Source organism: Lolium rigidum, chromosome 3, assembly GCF_022539505.1.
Source record: "Lolium rigidum isolate FL_2022 chromosome 3, APGP_CSIRO_Lrig_0.1, whole genome shotgun sequence".
Lineage (NCBI taxonomy): Eukaryota > Viridiplantae > Streptophyta > Magnoliopsida > Poales > Poaceae > Lolium > Lolium rigidum.
Genome location: NC_061510.1, coordinates 277,583,885 through 277,602,856, shown reverse-complemented (window position 1 = coordinate 277,602,856; position 18,972 = coordinate 277,583,885). Strand labels below are relative to the sequence as shown.

The 18,972-nt window shown below is 41.4% G+C and overlaps 2 protein-coding genes across 4 annotated transcripts; one reads left to right on the top strand and one right to left on the bottom strand.

Annotated features, from left to right (window-relative positions):
* Window positions 1–245: 245 nt before the first annotated feature.
* LOC124703461 (plant UBX domain-containing protein 11-like) lies at window positions 246–11,553 on the bottom strand. 2 transcript variants are annotated; one of them, XM_047235673.1, is made up of 10 exons: window positions 11,376–11,553; window positions 10,413–10,512; window positions 10,150–10,202; window positions 9,952–10,033; window positions 9,348–9,413; window positions 9,186–9,253; window positions 6,272–6,484; window positions 5,723–6,185; window positions 859–1,131; window positions 246–718 (listed from the first exon to the last, which is right to left on the bottom strand). In XM_047235673.1, the coding sequence occupies exons 2-10, from the start codon at window positions 10,510–10,512 to the stop codon at window positions 474–476; spliced, it is 1,563 nt and encodes a 520-aa protein (XP_047091629.1). In that variant the 5' UTR covers window positions 11,376–11,553; the 3' UTR covers window positions 246–473. The 2 variants fall into 2 exon arrangements, with proteins under 2 accessions (XP_047091629.1, XP_047091628.1); XM_047235672.1 differs by having other exon boundaries at window positions 11,388–11,552.
* A 3,100-nt stretch (window positions 11,554–14,653) lies between these two features.
* On the top strand, window positions 14,654–18,817 carry LOC124703462 (adenylylsulfatase HINT3-like). Of its 2 annotated transcripts, none has more exons than XM_047235674.1 (7): window positions 14,654–14,908; window positions 15,231–15,286; window positions 16,327–16,384; window positions 16,743–16,809; window positions 17,819–17,874; window positions 18,047–18,100; window positions 18,228–18,817. In XM_047235674.1, the coding sequence occupies exons 1-7, from the start codon at window positions 14,669–14,671 to the stop codon at window positions 18,342–18,344; spliced, it is 648 nt and encodes a 215-aa protein (XP_047091630.1). In that variant the 5' UTR covers window positions 14,654–14,668; the 3' UTR covers window positions 18,345–18,817. The 2 variants fall into 2 exon arrangements, with proteins under 2 accessions (XP_047091630.1, XP_047091631.1); XM_047235675.1 differs by having other exon boundaries at window positions 17,994–18,100; window positions 18,228–18,421.
* Window positions 18,818–18,972: the final 155 nt, after the last annotated feature.

The following is an 18,972-nucleotide window of genomic DNA, read 5'->3' as shown; positions in this document are numbered from 1 at the left end:
CCGAGTTCCAGTATATTTAGAAAAAAACTTACAATTTACTTTCAGAAGTAAATGTTGGCACACTATGAGTCCGCAAATTTCATGAAAAGACTCACAGTTTATTAGCTGCAAATATCCTTTTACATTTAATGTAGCCCACAGACAAAGGCATTTTTCCATGGTCCACATTCAGTATATCGTCACATAAGCATGTGCACATTTTAAGATTTTTGAACTTAGAAATTCCCTTTCATATTTAAAGAAAAAGTTCAAAGTGCAAAAACAATTCACACAAACCTATTAATGTCAAGAGAAAGCTGTACACTAAAATAGCAATTGTCCGTAACATGTATAACACTGCTGCCGAGAAGGTGCTATCGGGTGATTCGCATAAACCACATAGTTTGACACAGTTTGTTCCCAGTATATTTATTTATCTATAATTCATGGAATGGCTCAGGTATCAACTATTTCTGATGCAGTACTGTGACCCACTATTTCTTTTCGTCCCCTCCAAATTCTGTAGAATTCCCATTCCAGAAAACATTTCTATCCTCAGAAGGACCTTGTTCTTCACTGCTCAGAGTATGAATATTGCTACCGAACTGCCGGGGCCGCCTTCTCAAGGTATTTCCAGAGCTATGAGTAGCTGCTTGTTGGCTCCCATTACTGTTGAGAGGTTGGGATTCAGAAGCTGCCCCCATTCCTGGGCGACTCGGGGAAGGAGAGCTCTGAGCTCCTGTACCAGAGAAGTAAACATAATCTCACTGGTCAGAAATGAGAGAACTTACAGAACTTTAATACTACTCTGCAATCACATTCATTCCAAACAGACCAACAAGTATCAGCAGCAGAATCTAAGGAAATAAGAAAACATACTGTACTGCTGCGAGCCTTCAATTCCCAGTTGCTCAGGATTTGATGGAGTGGGATTTCCTCTCAAGTAGGACAATGGATTCACGTATGATAAGGCTGTCCCAAGAATGCCAAAATATCCCCAACCACCTGAATTGTCTGAATCCACAATGTGGTCCAAATCACTGGATGGGGATGACGATTGGCGCCTTGCCACTTTAACAGATTGAGGGTTTGGAACAACAACAAGGGCCTGCCGGGTTTCAATGCCCAGCTCATACAATGACGTTTCCATATCTAAACAAGAATTTGACAATCAGTTAGATCCTAAAGGGTATCGTATAAAATCATAATATAGATATATGATAAATAATAACAATCATAATGAAAGCGCAGCAGAAGTAAAACACAGTGCAACCATATCCAAAACACCTTATTCAATCTATATAATTGCAGCCAATGAAGTTTTTTTTTTTAGAGTACAGCCAATGAAGTTAAGTTAACTTCAAGAGGCGGAATTTGCATGCAGATTTTTCTGAAGTCTGCATCAAAAGACTACTTATCTGAACTAATAGCTAGAAATAGTTCAGGCACCTATTTCCAACTTATTAACTAAAATGAAAGGCTTACATCATGCTATCCTACATCTTACCCCTGTTCCAAAATGTTTTGGTAGGCTAAAGTAGCCTACCGAAACTTCTTACATTTTGGAACAGATGTAGTACCAAATAGATGATTAGAATGTTTGGCTGTGTGCAACCAAACTTTAAACAAATAATAAATGGTCCAACACTCCTGATGAAACGAAACTTCAATAAAACCTGTGCAGTGTTTTTAATGCAAAAAATTACTCATGTAGATCTCCAAAATGGTACAGAAAATACTCAATATTTCACATGCAAATAATATTGGTAGATTTTCACCAAGAATGAACCAAATGATTATGTTCTTCTAACATTGGCTAACATGTTAGGAACCTAGGATAAGTAATGTCCAAAAGTAGAGCCATGGGAGAGTATATATTAGTACAATAATCTATTTTACAAGAAAACGTTACCGCACCTACTCCCTCCGTTCACTATTATAAGATGTTTTAGATATTTCAATGTGGACAAGATATGGACCGAAATGAGTGAACCTACACATTGAAACACATCTAGATATACATACATTGTCAAAAAAAAAACCTAAAATATATTATAATAGTGAACAGGGTGTATTTTACAAGCTATTTATCATAGCCTTCAACTGGTCTTAGTCTTATTAACTCTGCAGCATTTTAAAAGCATGCAGGCATTTCCCTTCTGTTCCTAAATACTCCCTTCTGTGCACACACGTTTTGAGGTTTAATTTTGACGAACGAAACTTGTGCTATTTGCTACCACAAATATACCATTGTCTTCGTATTCGAAAAAAACATGGCCAGTGCTAGGCTACAGCCGGATGTAAAAACACTATTTATCAGCCGCCTCCTAAGCCGTCCGATCTAGTAAGAGATTCTCGCGCGTTCGATGATGGTAAAAAAATGATTTGTATGTATCAATTTTTTTGAGAGTATGTAACATTTGTCTCCAACATTTTTTCCTATAACCTGGCAACTCGCGAAATTATGGTGCGAAAAAATTCCCAATGGTACAAAATAATTCTGAATGTAACATTTTTCTCTGCGTAGGTAAAATGTCACATCGTTTTGTAACATTTATATGCAGTATTTTGTCTAACTTATCTAACATTATAGAAACACGTAAGTAACATTGGTGCAATTTCTCTATATCATATGCACAAAAATCAGTGTATCACTTTACACATACTTACACAACAAAAATATGAACACATTATCAAATTGCAACGCCGTATGTAACATCGGAAAAATTCCCCAAAATCTATCTCCGCCATCGACCATGGAAGCACTGCCATGGCCGATTCGAGCTCGCCGGAGACAAATCCACCACGCCGGAGGCACCTATGGGGCTTCTGCACGTCGGGTACCGCCGTAGCTGCTCCTTCCCGCCCCTAACAAAGCACCAAGGATGCCGCTCCTCCGTGCTCTCCATGCGCGTCAAAGGTGGTGCCATGGCAGACGTCGTCGGCTCATCGGGATGAGGATCTGCGCAGATAGACGGACGGCGCGGGCGGTTGGAGGAGCAGCACGTAGGTTAGCGCCGCCGGCATAGGCGGAGGAGCTCGGGGGGAGGCAGATTCGAGCCCGCCGGCGCGGGGCAAGCTCGAGGAGGAGCTCCAGGAGGGCCCGTCCATCGTGGCGAGACGAGCTCGCGTCGGCGCCGCTGGTTGGAGGTACCGCGCAGTCAGAGGGAGGCACTACTAGAGGGACACGGCCAGAGGGAGCTTCGTCCGGAGGGAGGCGCGATTGGAGGCAGGCTCAGCCGAAGGGGTGCGGACATGCGGAGCGCGGGGGATCTGCGGCAGCGGAGAGAACATGGGGGTGTGGGAGATGGGTGGCCATGACAAACACCACAGGAGTGGTAACGGTGAACGGAGAGAGACGAGGTGTCGTTGCCTATTTGACTATACCCGAGAGGAGGTATCCTCACGAAGTGGGAAAGAAGATGGGGCCATAGGGTGGAGAGCCATCGGGACGGTGGTACGTGATTACCCAGCTTCGGATCACACTGCACAATGGCAGGGCCTACTGCTGCTGCTTGTGCGTATTACAATGAGTTGTGGTTGTGCCTCTAGGGCTCACAGGATCCGGGTTATATAGACGCCTGGATCTTAGGGTTTCTACAGGGAGTCCTACCCGGATACAAGTTGCCTATCTACGGAATATTACATTCCCATGCACTCAAGGATCCACCTATCCTAACTTATCGTACTGGATCCGGCTTCCTTCATGGGCCTTCATGGATCTCAATCGTGAGGGAGGATCGGATTGGGGTGGGAGATGGTGCAACCTGGTCAAGCGCATCGATAAAACAAAACGGAGCTCTGTGTACGGAGACAGATGAGAAGAAGGCTACGAGGGAGGCTGTAGCTACAGCCGGCTGCCATATAGAGTTTTCCAAAAAAAAAAAAAAATCAATGGTCTAATTTTCATGACACTTGTTTCCTATACTATTGGTTAATTGATGGTCAAAGTTAAATCATTTAAAACGAGGACGCTATGTAAACAGGGACAAAGGGAGTACTAATTTTGCTGCATGCTTGTAAATTTGATGCTAGATTCTCTCTTCGCCCTAATTTATTCAACAAGAGACATCACTCATTATTACAAAGACTAATGCAACAACAGTCTACAAACTGCTAACACCTTGTTTTGGCTCCCAACAATTGAATTTGATTCAGCCAACTAGATTGATTTGAATTAGATTCTAAGAGGCCAGTTCCAATATTTATGTTTTGATGTCGCATTGAAATAAGTTATTCCTTATGAAACTTCGTTGCTTAGAATCTGAATCTTCTGATGAACATGCAAATTTGGTCGAATCAACTGAAATTTAACAACTATTGTCGACGTGCAGATGAGCTACGGTGAGCTATATAGATAGGCCAAATGGTACATGTATGCCCTGTACATGCTTTCATAAAACTTCCATATTTAAATTTCCAACCCTGTGTTCACACTATAAAATTGATCAGTAGTGTCCGCATGCCGAACAACAGATTTGAGGTTATTGGCGGATCAATTTGTGCATGTTGATCAGACGTGCTTCTATAGGAGGCCCTTTGATCCCCTGTTTCTTGAACCCCAATTTGATCCCCGTATGTTGAACTACCCCGTGATGATAAACTGCCATTCGTAGTAGCTAGGGAGCATCATTATGAAGTACCATTCGTAACAGTACGGGCTGATTTCGTGAATTGCTAGCTTCGTAAGTGTGCAACTGTCACGAAATGGTAAGGCTACCCGTTGTAGAGAAGAGATGACCTCATGCTTGCCTGGATGGTACCAAAGAGGTGTAGTTTCATCTCCATCGAGATTTGGGGTTGGCTGCAGGCAAACAAACAAAAAGGCCTTTTTATTCTGGCCCGTGGTTCGTTCCGAACGCGCAGGTGCCGTGAGCCACGAATCGGGCCCAGGCTACCAAACGCACGCCCTAGATTATCTGAAATTTTCAGAGATGACTTAAGGCATAGAGGAGCAACTTTGTGCATTTTGGTCGGTCCATGTGTACATGTATGTGCAACCAATAATTTCATGTGATTCTAGCAAACAATTGGTTTATTCATATTCTAACTCTCTAGGCTTGGGTTCGAAATTTATTGTTCCAATTCCTGTGCCAGCCAAAGGCTTATGTTCCAGGAATCCAATTCCAATTCCAGAATTCTAGGTACAATTCCTGGATGCCAAACGAGGTGTAAATTCATGAAATTGTCAGCTTTGGAACTTTCAAAAAGTTGTGCAGGTTAACATGTGAATTAACAAAAAGGTTTACAAATAAACATTGCTAAGAGCAAGTTTAGAAGGGATGGTGATTTATCTCTGCCCTTGAGCAGACAACAGCAGATTATAAATATAGATACAGCATTTACAGTGTTCCATCTTGAGCTTTAGGGTAGAGCTACTAATGTCAAATGATCCAAACCTGAGAACATCTGGAGTAGGACCCTCACCCTCTGTTGAATCCTAAACCAACTTGTCGAATTGGTAGTAGGAATCATGTTGTATGCAACATGCAAGCACGATTTTTATTATACAGAAGCTTAATCCATAGATTTTAATCAAGCAGACAGTTACTACTTATTAGCAGCTAATTAACGACACATAATGTAGAACAATCTCAGACATCCTCACCCATGCAAAAGTTGGAGACTAAGTAATTTTCTTGAAATAGAGAAATGAATGGCATTACTATCTCGTCAAAATGTGGGATAAAACAATGTTCTATATCATACATATGTGCATAGATGCAGGGTGAAGATTCAGTACCTTGTTCCGTGAATACTTTTCTTGGATAAAGCATCGCAAGATTATAAGATCCAATCCCACTACCTTTGTTTTCATCCACAAAATTCTTCACCTTCCTTAAAACATCTTCTTTTGTCAATTTAATCTGCAGGCTAGGTCCATTAGGTATACGAATGACTAGCTGAATATCATCTTTGTTTGCAGAATCTGAGGTCACATCAACAGCACTGCTAGTTGTTGCCTTATCTTGTTCCACAGCCAACTCTGTAGAAGTACTTCTACCAGTGCTAACCCCACCCATCTTATTCTTTCCTTTTAGTGATGGTGTACTACCTGTTTGATTTGGATCCTTGCAACTGTCCATATTTGAGCTCGCTGAAAATTCTGGCAACACAGCCTTACATGCTGAATCTAACTTCTCCTCAGTGGTTATATTGCATGGAGCTGAATCTGATTTTGAGCTTTCACTTGTCTTGAGAAGTTCCTGGTGTAATACAAGCAGTGAGTTATCCCTTTTCTTTCTCATACATAAAACTGAACTACCGACTAAGGACAGCAGGGAAAACTTACAGCTTGGCTTATGCTACTAGGTGGTTGTGCTACCAGATCAGTAGAATTAGTAGATCCACGGACTGAAGAAGTCTCTGAAGATTGACTTGATGAATTAGAATGATCTTCTGAAGTAGATGAACTTTCTGTAGCAGGCATATTGGTAGAAGCAGCATTCGTAGGATCAGCCATTCTTGAGGCAAGTGATGCTGCTAACAAGGTTGCTGCTGTCTCCTACAACAATCCACAATAGATCGTATTTAGCAAAGCTATAGTACTAGTCTGAAAATGTAAAGGATATCCTAACACAGATCATATGGTAACAGGTAAGTAATATTTTATACAGTGAGGAAAGACAACTCTTATTCCTTTTCTCTAATATATGTTTGCCCGCAGATCAATCAGAAAGGTCAGATTTTGATGTAACAGAACACAAATATAAATCTTAAACATACAAGAATATAATTTAACACTCTCAGATGGTTGTTACTGAACCAGCATCTCAAGCAACTATATGGAGGTGAGATCACTCATGAGTTCGACTGAATTTTAATAAAAGAATCTCCTATCCTCAGATTGATTAATATACTTTCTCTGACACATGCACATGAACATTAATCAAACTACAGATTTGTACCACACAGTTCTATTTATATCTATATATGCTTACAAAGTCAGATCATTTGACATGTGGCGGAGTTGAATTAAACTTATGAACTTGAAAATTGTTTGATCAAAACAAAAAAAACTAGAAGAGGAAGCTTTGTATACCCTCACCAACGCCGAGATCAACGCATTATAGCTTAAAGCAGCTGATGTATTGCTTTGTGCAGCTGTAGTGACTTAAGAGTTCAGAATTGGATATGACCTACACGAGCCTATTACAGCCGCTATAGCATGCAGTGTCATGACATGACAATTCAACTGATGCATTTCTAGGTTCCATACGATCAACTTTTTTTTTCCAACTTCCAGTTATTTTGCAGCCTAATTTTTCTGTCGTTACCCCAAGACTTGACACAAGGACAATACTAACTACATTTTCTAAAAAGGACAAGTTATTTACTTAGATATTGATTGATTAACATCAGATTGATGCAATTATATGGGAGCATTTGGCACCTGCCATTTCTCCACTATCCTATCAGCAATCAAAACACTAGCTTAACTAGCTATTTAAAGTGTTGGTTCCAGTACTGCTCAGGTGCGTGATCTAGAAACTGAGGCAAACCGTCATCTCATTGTAGAGTTGGTGTCTGAAGCTGTTTAGGTCCATAAGATTTCGATTCATCATGGAAGATCTTTCCAACTTAGATTCGTGTCCGTGGTCGTCCATCACTCTTTTTCTAGCCTTCTTCCTCTTGACTCTGACAAAAGCGAATATACAAACCTACGAGCATAGCAGCAAGCTACCGTCTCTACTCCATCGCCGATAAAAGAAAATATACAGGTGAATTAATTTGACATATAACTTGAGTAAACTATGTTTCACGTTGTTTTTTAGTTCTGTAGTGTAGCATGGGTGTCTTACTAGTTAACTTGATATCCCAAGTAGCATTTCTACAGAGATCATAGTAGTTACTCACTATAGTTACACCTCTTTCAAGGAGCCCCACTTAGAAACAACACACATAACAGGTAAGTCATGTGAAGTTGCAAACATGGGATAGAGGCAATTTGGTGCCCAGGGGGTGGGGGTGCGTGCGCACCCACCAGTTGGCGGACACATTTCCCTGCCTGTCAAAACTTATTGTTTGAATTCAAATAAGAGGATCCATGGGCTGCTACATCACACTATAATAGAGGCCCGTTCAAATATTCAAATCTGTGGAATCACCGGCCCTTGCCATGCTATGCGATAGTTCATCCAAGACAATAGCTGGCCTGTTGCAGACCTAGACGGATTTAAGTGTAGCATGCGATAGTACTACTCGCTGGGATTGGTTGGCCCTTGGAACTATGGCAACGCCTATTTAGCTGCATATTTTCTATGGTGCTAGACACAGGCTCATAACTCTGCTAGAGGATATCACATCCTTTTATGCGAACAGATGATATGACCTTCTTGGATGCACACCGTAATATGTTCAATTAGGTGTTTTCCACTGTGTTCAAATATGATGTGGTGGTCTTTTTATACAGATTAAATCAAGCTTTTGTAGTGTTAAAATCATCTTCAATGACCCGGCCATCCCCATGAGAGGGAAGAGCAACCGTAGCCAGAGGTAGATGATGACCACCCACAAGTTTTTTGCTTGTCAATTATTGTACACCGGAGGTAGACAAGGATTTGACACAGCGCAATCATTACCACAAGTGCATTTTTTAATGTGTTGCCCAGAATTCACGTGATACTTAGAGCTAATAATGGATTCTCGGTATTGTCTTGTAGTCATGCTTGTTTTGACTGCACCCTCTATATATAGCACCATTGGATAGCACCATCACGGGCAGTGATTTCTAAGAAAAAGCTGATCGAAAATTTTGCCACCAACAGTCATTGTACACGCCAAATTATTTTCTCCCGCTACAGGTGACAGGTTGGCGCTGAAATGCGACTCTTTCCCGCCCCAAAACCTCACAGTGAACCCCAATTACCCCGCAGCAGCAGATGCTAACAACTCACCCATGTGGAAGTGGTCAACAGCATCTCAATCAGATTTTGAACCGCAAAGCGAATCCCGCAGCAGCCACTGCGGGCACATGCAGCACCGTGGGCACCAAGTCGTTTTTGCATGGGATACAAACAAAAAAAAAGCATGTACATATTGTTCCAGTGAGAAGGGCAGAGTCGTAAGTGACTTAACTCTCAAGTGGGCTCTGCTACCCAAAGTGATAAAAAAATGCAAATATAGAAATGAAAATAACTGAAAACAACTACAGAACAAGCTTGCAGTAAACTTCAAGAATGGTCTGTATTTTCAGCAATTTATACCTGCAGGTGAAGGGAAGCCCAAGCCTTCTCAATGTTTTCCTTAAGATCTTCAGGGCTAATATACCCCTCTGCGAAAAGACTCAATTAAGCACTGGTCCAGAACAGCCACTTAACGAGAGACAGTTTCATCACAGAAAATTGTAAGTATTAATATATCCATACCATGATTCCATAACATAGTACCATTCAGTCCAACGACAGATACACTTGGGACAGACTTCTGTGGATCTGGTTGAGAAAAAGTCAAGGACAAAACTGCACAATGATTATAGACATGAGGAAACAGCATATTCTTCATTACCATGCAAAACATGTTTCATGGATGCTAAGATGGGACCATTTAAGTACCAAAATAGCTGAGCTGTAAAAAAGAAAACTGGAAATATAGTAATATACTGAAGCGATGACAGGTACCAAGACAAGTAAACCAAGTCTGATGTGCTTGGGGGTGTAACGTTGTAAATTCTAAATTAAGCATATTAAAAACACTTTTCACCATTGAAGATAATTGCAAACTAGATAAACACTGTCAAATACTTGATACCGGAGTTTTAAGGCAAGAATGTGATGTTGATCCCGCAGCTAATCCAGAGTGATCATCAGCATATTATCTTTTTCTTGAACACGCCCCAAAGAGTGTGTCATATTGTATTGGAAGAAAAAGCCAAGAAGGTGCAGAGTACACCCCAAACAAACCGAAAGCAAACAAAAAAGCAGAAAAAAGGATGCAAGGTATCAAAAGGCAAATGTGTGTGTAAAAGGATACAGATAGCTGAAAATTGCAATGCATCAACGTTGCCATGTTTTAGTTGCAAGAATATGCAACATCTGCTAATCACCTCAGCCACCTGCGAATACAAACATAAGTGGTTGCACGAAAAAATTGCTAATACAATATGTTACTACTTACTACCACAAAAGAAAATGATCTTTTTTGCAACGAAGGAGGTTTGAAGAAACTCACATGTTCATCAACCAACGTAAACTGTTCCATCCTACTTGAGGTCTCATCTTCACCTGAAATGAAGCAATTAATGTCTTATCAATAGGCTGGACTACTTTCAGATATATTAAACCAGCACTAGAATATCAGTCCATACAGGATTGTATTGGATAGCATATTTTCTTATGCAGAAGAATCATGGATATTGTCAACCATTGTTGGGCTATCAGAAAATAGTACAAAGATAACATGGCTACAAGAGTTGAATTCAACAACAATCTTACCTGATATGTAGATTACAAAGAGTTTTTTCTCCCTTCTTGATTGATTAATTGCCTCTGGAATTGAACCTTTGTACGTCAAGGAATCAATTGTATTTTCCATCTACGGTTAGAGAAAGAGAAAATGTATCATTGATTAAATCAATCAAAGAAAATTTTAGTTCAAAATTGTCTCTTTACACATAGTGATGCCAACATAATTGAAGAATTTGCACTAAAAAGTTTCTTCTCTTTTCGCATCCTCTTGAGGAACTACAAAATCTTCCCTAATTGTTACGCACAAGGCAATTATCTAGTTGGCCATTCAATTAAGTGTATCCAATAATATAACAACAAGAGTGTGCACCATGGAACTAAATGAAAAATCTCTTAAAAAAAATATACATTTCCTTCTCGTGACCAAACACAAATCTAAATGTGTTTCCACGGCCTATGCTGCCTAAATGTCCCTTTCCACCCTGTCAAATCATACATCCAAGAACACTGAGGAGGTCACAAAGAGCACCGCAGAATCGTAAAACATCACTGGCAATAAGTGGTACGCGAAGGCCAGCTAGGCCAAATATGTGTAGTAATCTAATCGAGGAAAAGCACGGAGGGAGCCAATAACTAAACCCGAAGCAGAAAGATAGCTCAAGAGTTCAGCGGAATTTGGAGACTGGTCAACCAGGGCTTACCAAGAAATCAGCAGACGGTACTATCAAGATCGATCAGGAACAGGGTGGAACTCCGACGGCTGAATCTGTACACGCACAAGCACAAGCTAGCGCGTCAAACACATCACAAGCTATCCAAATCGCATGTCAGTTACTGCGAGTCAGTACCGATTCGAGGTTTATCTAACCTAACAGCGGAATTACGCCCTGCCCCCCAAGAACAGATTGCTGAAACCTTTCGGAAAGAAGAGCGGAACTAATCCGTCGCCAGAAATATTGGTCAAGAACTCAGCGGGGGAGTGGTGCTGACCAATTGACTTACAGAGGAAGGTCGATCCGGATCCCGGGTACGGCAGGAGGGAAGATCGAAGGACGAGCGGGGCGGCGGAGTGGGCAACGAGCAGGCGGCTTCTTGGACCGGCGATGGTCGGCAGCCGACTAGTACGAGTCGCGGAGGGGAGAGATCGACTCGAGCTATGGAGGATGAGGCTGCACGCCAGCCCGAGACGAACCCGGTTTTTGCTTTGAGATACAGACGAACCCGGTTGAGGTCGAGGAGCCGTGTTGTATAGTTTTTTCTTTTCTTTCTTTTTTTTTTGAGAATTTTTTTCTTTTGTTTCTGACGACAGTTATTTTGTCTAGCTATACGTGAAACACGAGTACACATCCCATCCGTCCATAATTAAGTGTATGTTGAGCTAAAAAAAATTAAGTGTATGTTTTGTTAAGTCAAACTTAATTTTATGGAAAAAATGTAGTACTCCCTCCAATTTAAATAAATTGACTCAACTTTATTTATATATTTTTTTTTCGATAAAGGGAATATATTAATATCAAGAAGATACCAATTACACCCAGCCTCTGCAACAACGCACCACCCTAATGGCACTACGGATGCACACAGCCAAAAACAAGAAAAGAAAACTAAGAAATAAAAGTCCCGCTACAGTATCTTGGGCCTAACAACAGCAATACATCCACCGCCAAGACAACACCTGAATTGCAGACTAGTCCTCGCTCTCAAAACAAATGCCTCCACCAAGGACATCGCCAGGCACAACCAATTAAGGCTAGACCTTGGGTTTTCACCCTGAAAGGTAGGACTCTGCACTTCACCTGTGTTGTCGCCCCCACTTTCATACCGCTGCTGTGAAGCCCGAAACACCAAACAAGTCCCTCAACATCGCAAAGACTTGAACCTCCCTTAGCTAGTCCTCCCCTCTGGCCTTCATGAAATTCTCTTCTTCCGTCTTTCATCATGGATCCATAGTCACTTGATGTCAATCAAAGAAAAAGAGCTTCGCGCCGCTCCCTCCGAGAACCAATCGGTCGGAATAAAAACATGGGTGCGCACGACCGAATACCTCCGATCCAACAAACTCCGGGCAAAAGCACCTGTTACATTCATCGGCGGAGCCTTCCGGAACTCAACACTCCGGCCGGATCACGAGTCCAGGCCTCCGGTAGGTCCTCCTCTTCACGCAAGAGAGGCCCTAGGACCGCCGCCTTTATTCAGGTCGGACCCCCATGTCGGCGACCATCCCGGGCTGGCCACTCCAACCCACCACCAGCGACACCGACGCCGGCTTCCAAGCACCTCCATCATGCCGCCGGAAAGCGGTGATAGATCGATGGATCCACCAACACCAACCGCAGGCCGACCCTCTCCGACGAAGAATATGGCCACCTCCACCGTCGTACCCAAGGCTGCTGCCCCAGGCGACCTCGTGGCGTGAGAGAAACCCGAGATCGCCTCCACACACGGCCGAGAGGCGGGGGGAAAGTGGCGCAGATCATGGCCTGGCCGCCGCCCGCCACCGGCCCTCCGGCGTGCTGCTGTGAAGATCCGGCGGAAGGCAAGGGGCTGCCGCTTCGGCCGTCGCGCGGAGGTCGGCCGTCGCCGCCGCCCATCACCAAATCCGACCGGCCGCAGCGAGCGTCGAGGGATCCCGGTCACCGTCCCAGCGCGGCAACAAGGAGAGGCCGCCGCCGCCGCCACGCCCCACGGCCTTTGCCCGGAGGCGCTACCGGCGACGGCGGCGGCGGCGGGGTGTGTTTAGGGTTTGGGAGGGGTGCGGGAGGAGGGGGTCAGGGGCGCTCCGTTTGGGTCTGTTCCCTGATTTTATTGTAAGAAGATGGCCGAGGCTTTCAATGGTTACCTAGACGCGTTTGTTGACGAGCATGGTAGGACAATCTATGAATCGGTACGTAAAGTGGACAATTGACATAGTGACAGATCTCTCTATAGAAGGCCACGCGAGGGGCGCTAGTACTCCGAAGAAATGTGCTTCCTGGCAGCCACCAAAGAAAAGAATTCTTTTTTTGAGATACAAAGAAAGGAATTCTGAAGCTAAATGTAGATGCTAGTTTCCAAAACTCAATAGGAGAAGGTCCATCTGGATTGGTGGTTCGTGATCATGTAGGAATATTGAAAAGAGGATAGGCTATAATGTATGAAAATGTTTCTACAGTATTGATCACTGAGGCTCTAGCCATTCGTGATGGAGTCAAACTTGCTGCTGACAGTGGCCTTTCCCGCATCAAGATCGAGATGGATGCAAATGAGGTCGTCAAGCTATGGAGAGAAAGGAATGAGGGAAGATCAGATATGGCGAGATCGACGAACTGAGCAGTAATTTGAAGTACTTCCAACTGAATTTCATTCGGTGGGACGCAAATGAAGCAGCACACCTATGTGCTAAGCAGGCTACATCTAATAGAAGGAGATGTTTATGGATAAATTATGTTCCTGGGTCTTTAGTTGATTATCTCCAAAAAGATTGTACTAAGGCTGATGATTGATGAATGAAAGCTATTGATTCATAAAAAAAGACTAGATACATCCATATCTAGATAAAATTGAGTTAATTAATATGAATCAGGAGAGTAGCATGTGTGACACTTATTTAGTACCACTAGATTCGTTTTTAAATGTAGTTTCATAATGTACCAATTTAATATCGTATATTCTACTATTTTTCTGTAAAATTCATCAAATTTTTAAAAAGTTTATAACTTAAATAAATCTAGATGTATCATTATATGTAGACGGATGAAATACAGTAGAGCAGTAATAAACCCATTGTGAAAGACAAGTTAGAGCATGTTTGATTCGTAGGATTTCACGGACGTAGAGATGGAAAAAGACAAAAATATGATAGGAATGTGTGTGCAATCTCATAGAGTTGCAAAAGCATATACGAAATTGAGTGTTTGATTTGCAGGAATATGAAACACATGAATCTTTGAAACCATAATTATATCATGATTAAAATAAATGTAAAGCTAAGTTTAGATCATTATTATGCAACTTATGACCATTGTCTTGTTCTTGGTGTATAGAAATGTAAAAAAAAAAAGAGGCATGAGTAGATTGTAGAATTCATTTGATTTTCGTATGGAATTTAAACCAAATAAAAAAATTCCTATATTTTTTCTATGCTCATTTTCTTTATATTAAATCAAATGGATAAATAGTGCTACTACCACAGAAAATTTTCCTATTATCGATTATCGATATTCGTTGCCGTTGACCCAAGGAAACCTCTACGTGAACGAAACACGAGTACACACACCAGCCCCATATCCCACACCCACGCCCAAATGTCCCCGCCTCGGCGCCTCGCCGTGCTCCACTCCCACCTCCGGCCCGAGGGCCCGGCGCCTCCCGCCGGCAGAGGCGAGAATGAGCTGGCGGAAGGGCAGGAAGCAGTGCTCTCTACCTCTCCGTGCGCCGTCGCCGGCGACGACAGCCGCAGCGCGGCGGCCGGTCCGGTGGGGGATGGGGAGCTGGAGACCTGCGTATTCTGCCGGATCATACGCGACGAGGCGCCAGCTTTCAAGGTGGGTCGCGCTCTCTCTTCCTCTTCCCAATTTGTTCTTGCTGCCTCCGTCGCTTGTTCCGGATTTAGGTTGGGCCGTGATTGATAAAGAGGGAATTAATTACATGGGAGCTTCGTCCACACATCCAAAAACCGTAGCGTCTCACACTCACAGCTTAACACCCAAGTTTGCTGTCTCGGAATCTGGTCGATAATTGGAAATACCTAGTTCAGCTGTTTATACATGAACACGGGCCTTTATTGACCGAACTTATTAACCATGCTTTGTGGGGACGGACTGCTAGTTAATTTGCTTTCAACACCGTTATCTGTGTAATTTGCAGGTCTACGAAGACGATGTCTGCCTCTGCATATTGGATTCTCATCCATTGGCTCCTGGGTAAAACTGATTCGTTTCTTTACCCATATTTTCCATTTTATATGGTTGGAAGTTCTTGACATATGTTAGCTTGGAGTATTTCCAGTTTGTAGAAATATTTGCCATCACTTTGCTGGAACTTTTGATTGCCTTGATTTAAGTATTAAATGAGTATGTCATGTTGATAGATGCCATCCTTCGTATTTCTTAGGGGATATTGATTTTAAGATTTTTCTGGAAAAATCTAGTGCAGTACAATTTTTTTGTATGTATACATGGTACAAATTTGTGCGATTCTTAACACGACTTATGCTAGTAGTTAGTATTTTTGGCACCACTTAGGGCATTTCTTTAAGGCTCTTAGGCCATTTGATCCTGTAGAGTATGAATATAGGTGTTTCAGAACAGCTGAAAACCTGTTCTGATTCGACCTGCTTAACCAAGTTTATAGGTTCAGATTGGAGCCCACGATTTTGATCCATCAATGATCATTTTCTGATTCAGTGCTTGAACTTTCTCTTTGGTGGAATTTCAAATTTGATGAGATAATGATGTTTCTATAAAATGCACTCATTTTTTTAAAAAAAATTACTCCTACAATATCTTGAAGTACTAGATCATGAAGTTAATTTCAAACAAGGGAAAAATATGGGAAAATGTGGACGAGGGTGAGTCTGTTTTTATATTAATGATTCTAGCTTTTCAAACAAAGGATTATATCATATTTTCTTGCCCACGAAACACTGCTAAGCAAATAGTGACCCACACATTTTCCTACTAAAAAAGGCTTTGGCAGTTGGTTGGTTGGGTGGAATGAACATACCATGTTTCAGTAAATCATACTCATTTACTTATTCTGTATAAAAGTAAAATTCAATTAGCAATGCTTAGCTTACTAACTGTACAAGTTCTTTACCTTCAATCTTCTCTCTTTGATCAACATTCATCTTACTTGTCTTGCGTAGCTTAGCCATATTCTTACCTTGTTAAGTAAACTAGGTTTCTTGATTTTTTCTTCTTCTTAATTTATAATGTCTCCTTACCATTTTTCACATATGCAGGCATTCCTTGATAATTCCAAAATGCCATTTTTCATCACTCGAGGCCACCCCACCTACTGTAAGTTATTGGCAATAAACATTGACATTTTTCGTAGCAAACTGTTGTTTCTTGAACTGGTACCTATCCTGTTTGGTAGTTTTCCTTTTGATATTTTCTCTATAGGTAATATTTTTCATCAATCACGTTCATTTTACAGTTTTGACTTTTCCATGTAAGTGGACTCATGAAAAACGCCTTCCGCTAGCAAATTAAATGGAACACATAGTATCATATGCCATACCCATATAGGTTCTTTTCTTAGGAATTTAACCAAGCAAATGCTACAATGTTATGTTATTTCCACGATCTGATAACTAATCCATTGGATTAATCACTGTTGAACATCTTTTGAGGTTAATTTCGTGTTTTGTGCCAGGTTGTAGCAGCCATGTGTTCCAAAGTACCTTTTCTTAGCAATGCGATTATGAAGGCTACTCAGTGTGGTAGGTGGACGGCATCTTTTTTCATTGTTCTTTTCATAATTGTTTTCGTAGTGAATTCTTAAAACTAAAGATGCGCAGTAGACCTAAATTTTCATGGCTTCTGTATAACCGAGTGAAATACCTTTTCACGAATTATGATCAGTCTCTTGCACATAATTTTCCCCACATAGTGCTATCTGGCTAAATTCAAAGAACCTTTACAGGCTGATGAGTTCTCCAAAAGAACTCCTCAAAGTATTTTCTGCATTAGTCACAACATGCATATATTTAGCAATGCCTAAGTACACCGCAAACCAGATCATTGGTTGACTGGCTGAACTGCTGCCAAGTTTCAATCCTTCTATTGTAGATTACATAAATCTGCAGAACTATGACAAGATTGTCCTGAGATTCAATTACATTGCTTCAAATCCATAATAGACTAATACAAACCCGAAAGGAGAAACATTATACCAGCAAGCTAATGTCACAGAATTAAATAGGAATCTTACCTCTACATGAACCATTCAACACTTAAACTGTGGTAATGTCTAGTTTGATACCAGTAATGATATGTAGGTCAATGTCTGGTTAGCAAAAAAGAAAAAAACAGGTGTGCCATTTTGTGATTACCAGTGTTGCGCTCTGGTAGCCTCACTGGTCTCCACATGTTGTGAAGATGGGCAGATGACTTACTCTCAAGAGTTTGTGCATTGTTTCCCTGAGATCTATAAGAAGCATGAACACTTTCTTGTATTCCTCACCCAGCAACATACTTCTCAATTTCAGTGTACAAAGAAAGACAATTGATCATTAATTTGTTCTTGTACTTTTCTCTTTCACACAGGCAATGAATCGCGTAATATGGTTAGCTTCTGTAATCTTATATTTTGTATTATGTGAATTTGTAACATGACTGGTACATTAAGCACAATTTGAAAATTGCATGGTTTTTTTGTGATACATTTAAGGATGCCATTTGTTATCTATCGTTAGCTCATTAATTTGATTTTATTATCTTGTAACTCAGATTCATTCAACTTGGTGGTCAATAATGGAGCAGCTGCGGGACAAGTTATTTTCCATGTGTGTAATAATATCTCAATCTTGAAAATATGCATAGGCTCTATCTTATGTATCATGGTTTTCCATTAGTGCATCATGCTCACTTCCACATGATTCCTCTGCACCTCTTTTGCATATAGGTCAACTTGAAGAACTATGTACTGATCTATCTCATGTTTCCTACTATCTACAGACCCATTGCCACATAATTCCTCGTAAATCGGGTGATGAGTTGTGGCCTACTGAGGTATGTTGCAATTCACATTTCTATATTTCCGTCTTCAAAATCTTGGAGCCATAAGTTATGGCTGTTGGTAGCAAAACAACTTGTCTTATCATTTACTGATATTTTCATGACAATTAAAATATTACAGAGCTTTAGAAGGAGCTCCATTGAGCCAAATGAAACCTCAAATCTTATTAGCTGCATCAAGGAACAGCTCGATTCTTCTCTGAAGACTGTAAAAACTGAAGCGGCGATGCAGAGCTGATTCAGTTGTCCAGTCAAGTACATAAGTACATAATATGCGTTGGTGGCATATTTGAAGCAATTCATCTGTTTATAACGGAACTTAAGTGTCATGTTTGGAGTTGAGAATTGCTCGATAGTTTATAACGTGCTTCGATATACGTTTAGCAGTTTCAATAGGACTGATACCGTATGCACTGTATAAAATATTGCAACCGAGCTAAATAAGGTCAAGTTATGCCTAGTGTTCAGAAAGATTGCTGCCTTGGTGGCGCGCTAGATAGCACGAAATGCTTTCCTCTCTCCCAAGAAGCTGTCGGCGACCTAGAGTTCCACCCTAGCAGCCGACGCCATCTGCCCCATCTTCGCCTCCTATGACCGGGAATCGATGGGTCCCTGCCCCTCCTCTATGATGTTTACATAACAATAACTTTGTTGTATACGTCCATTACAAACCCAGGTAGAAAATAGGAGCTATTTATGATCTTGTGAACATATTGTCTTGTTAAAAACCTTTTATGATAACCTTGAGAATAAACTCATAAAAGGAAAAGGAGTGCAATATGATGTTTGCGCATGTTATAAGTTGAGACTCTTTACACCGAAAATTAATCTCAAAGTCAGACATGTATGTACCAACTCCATGAACA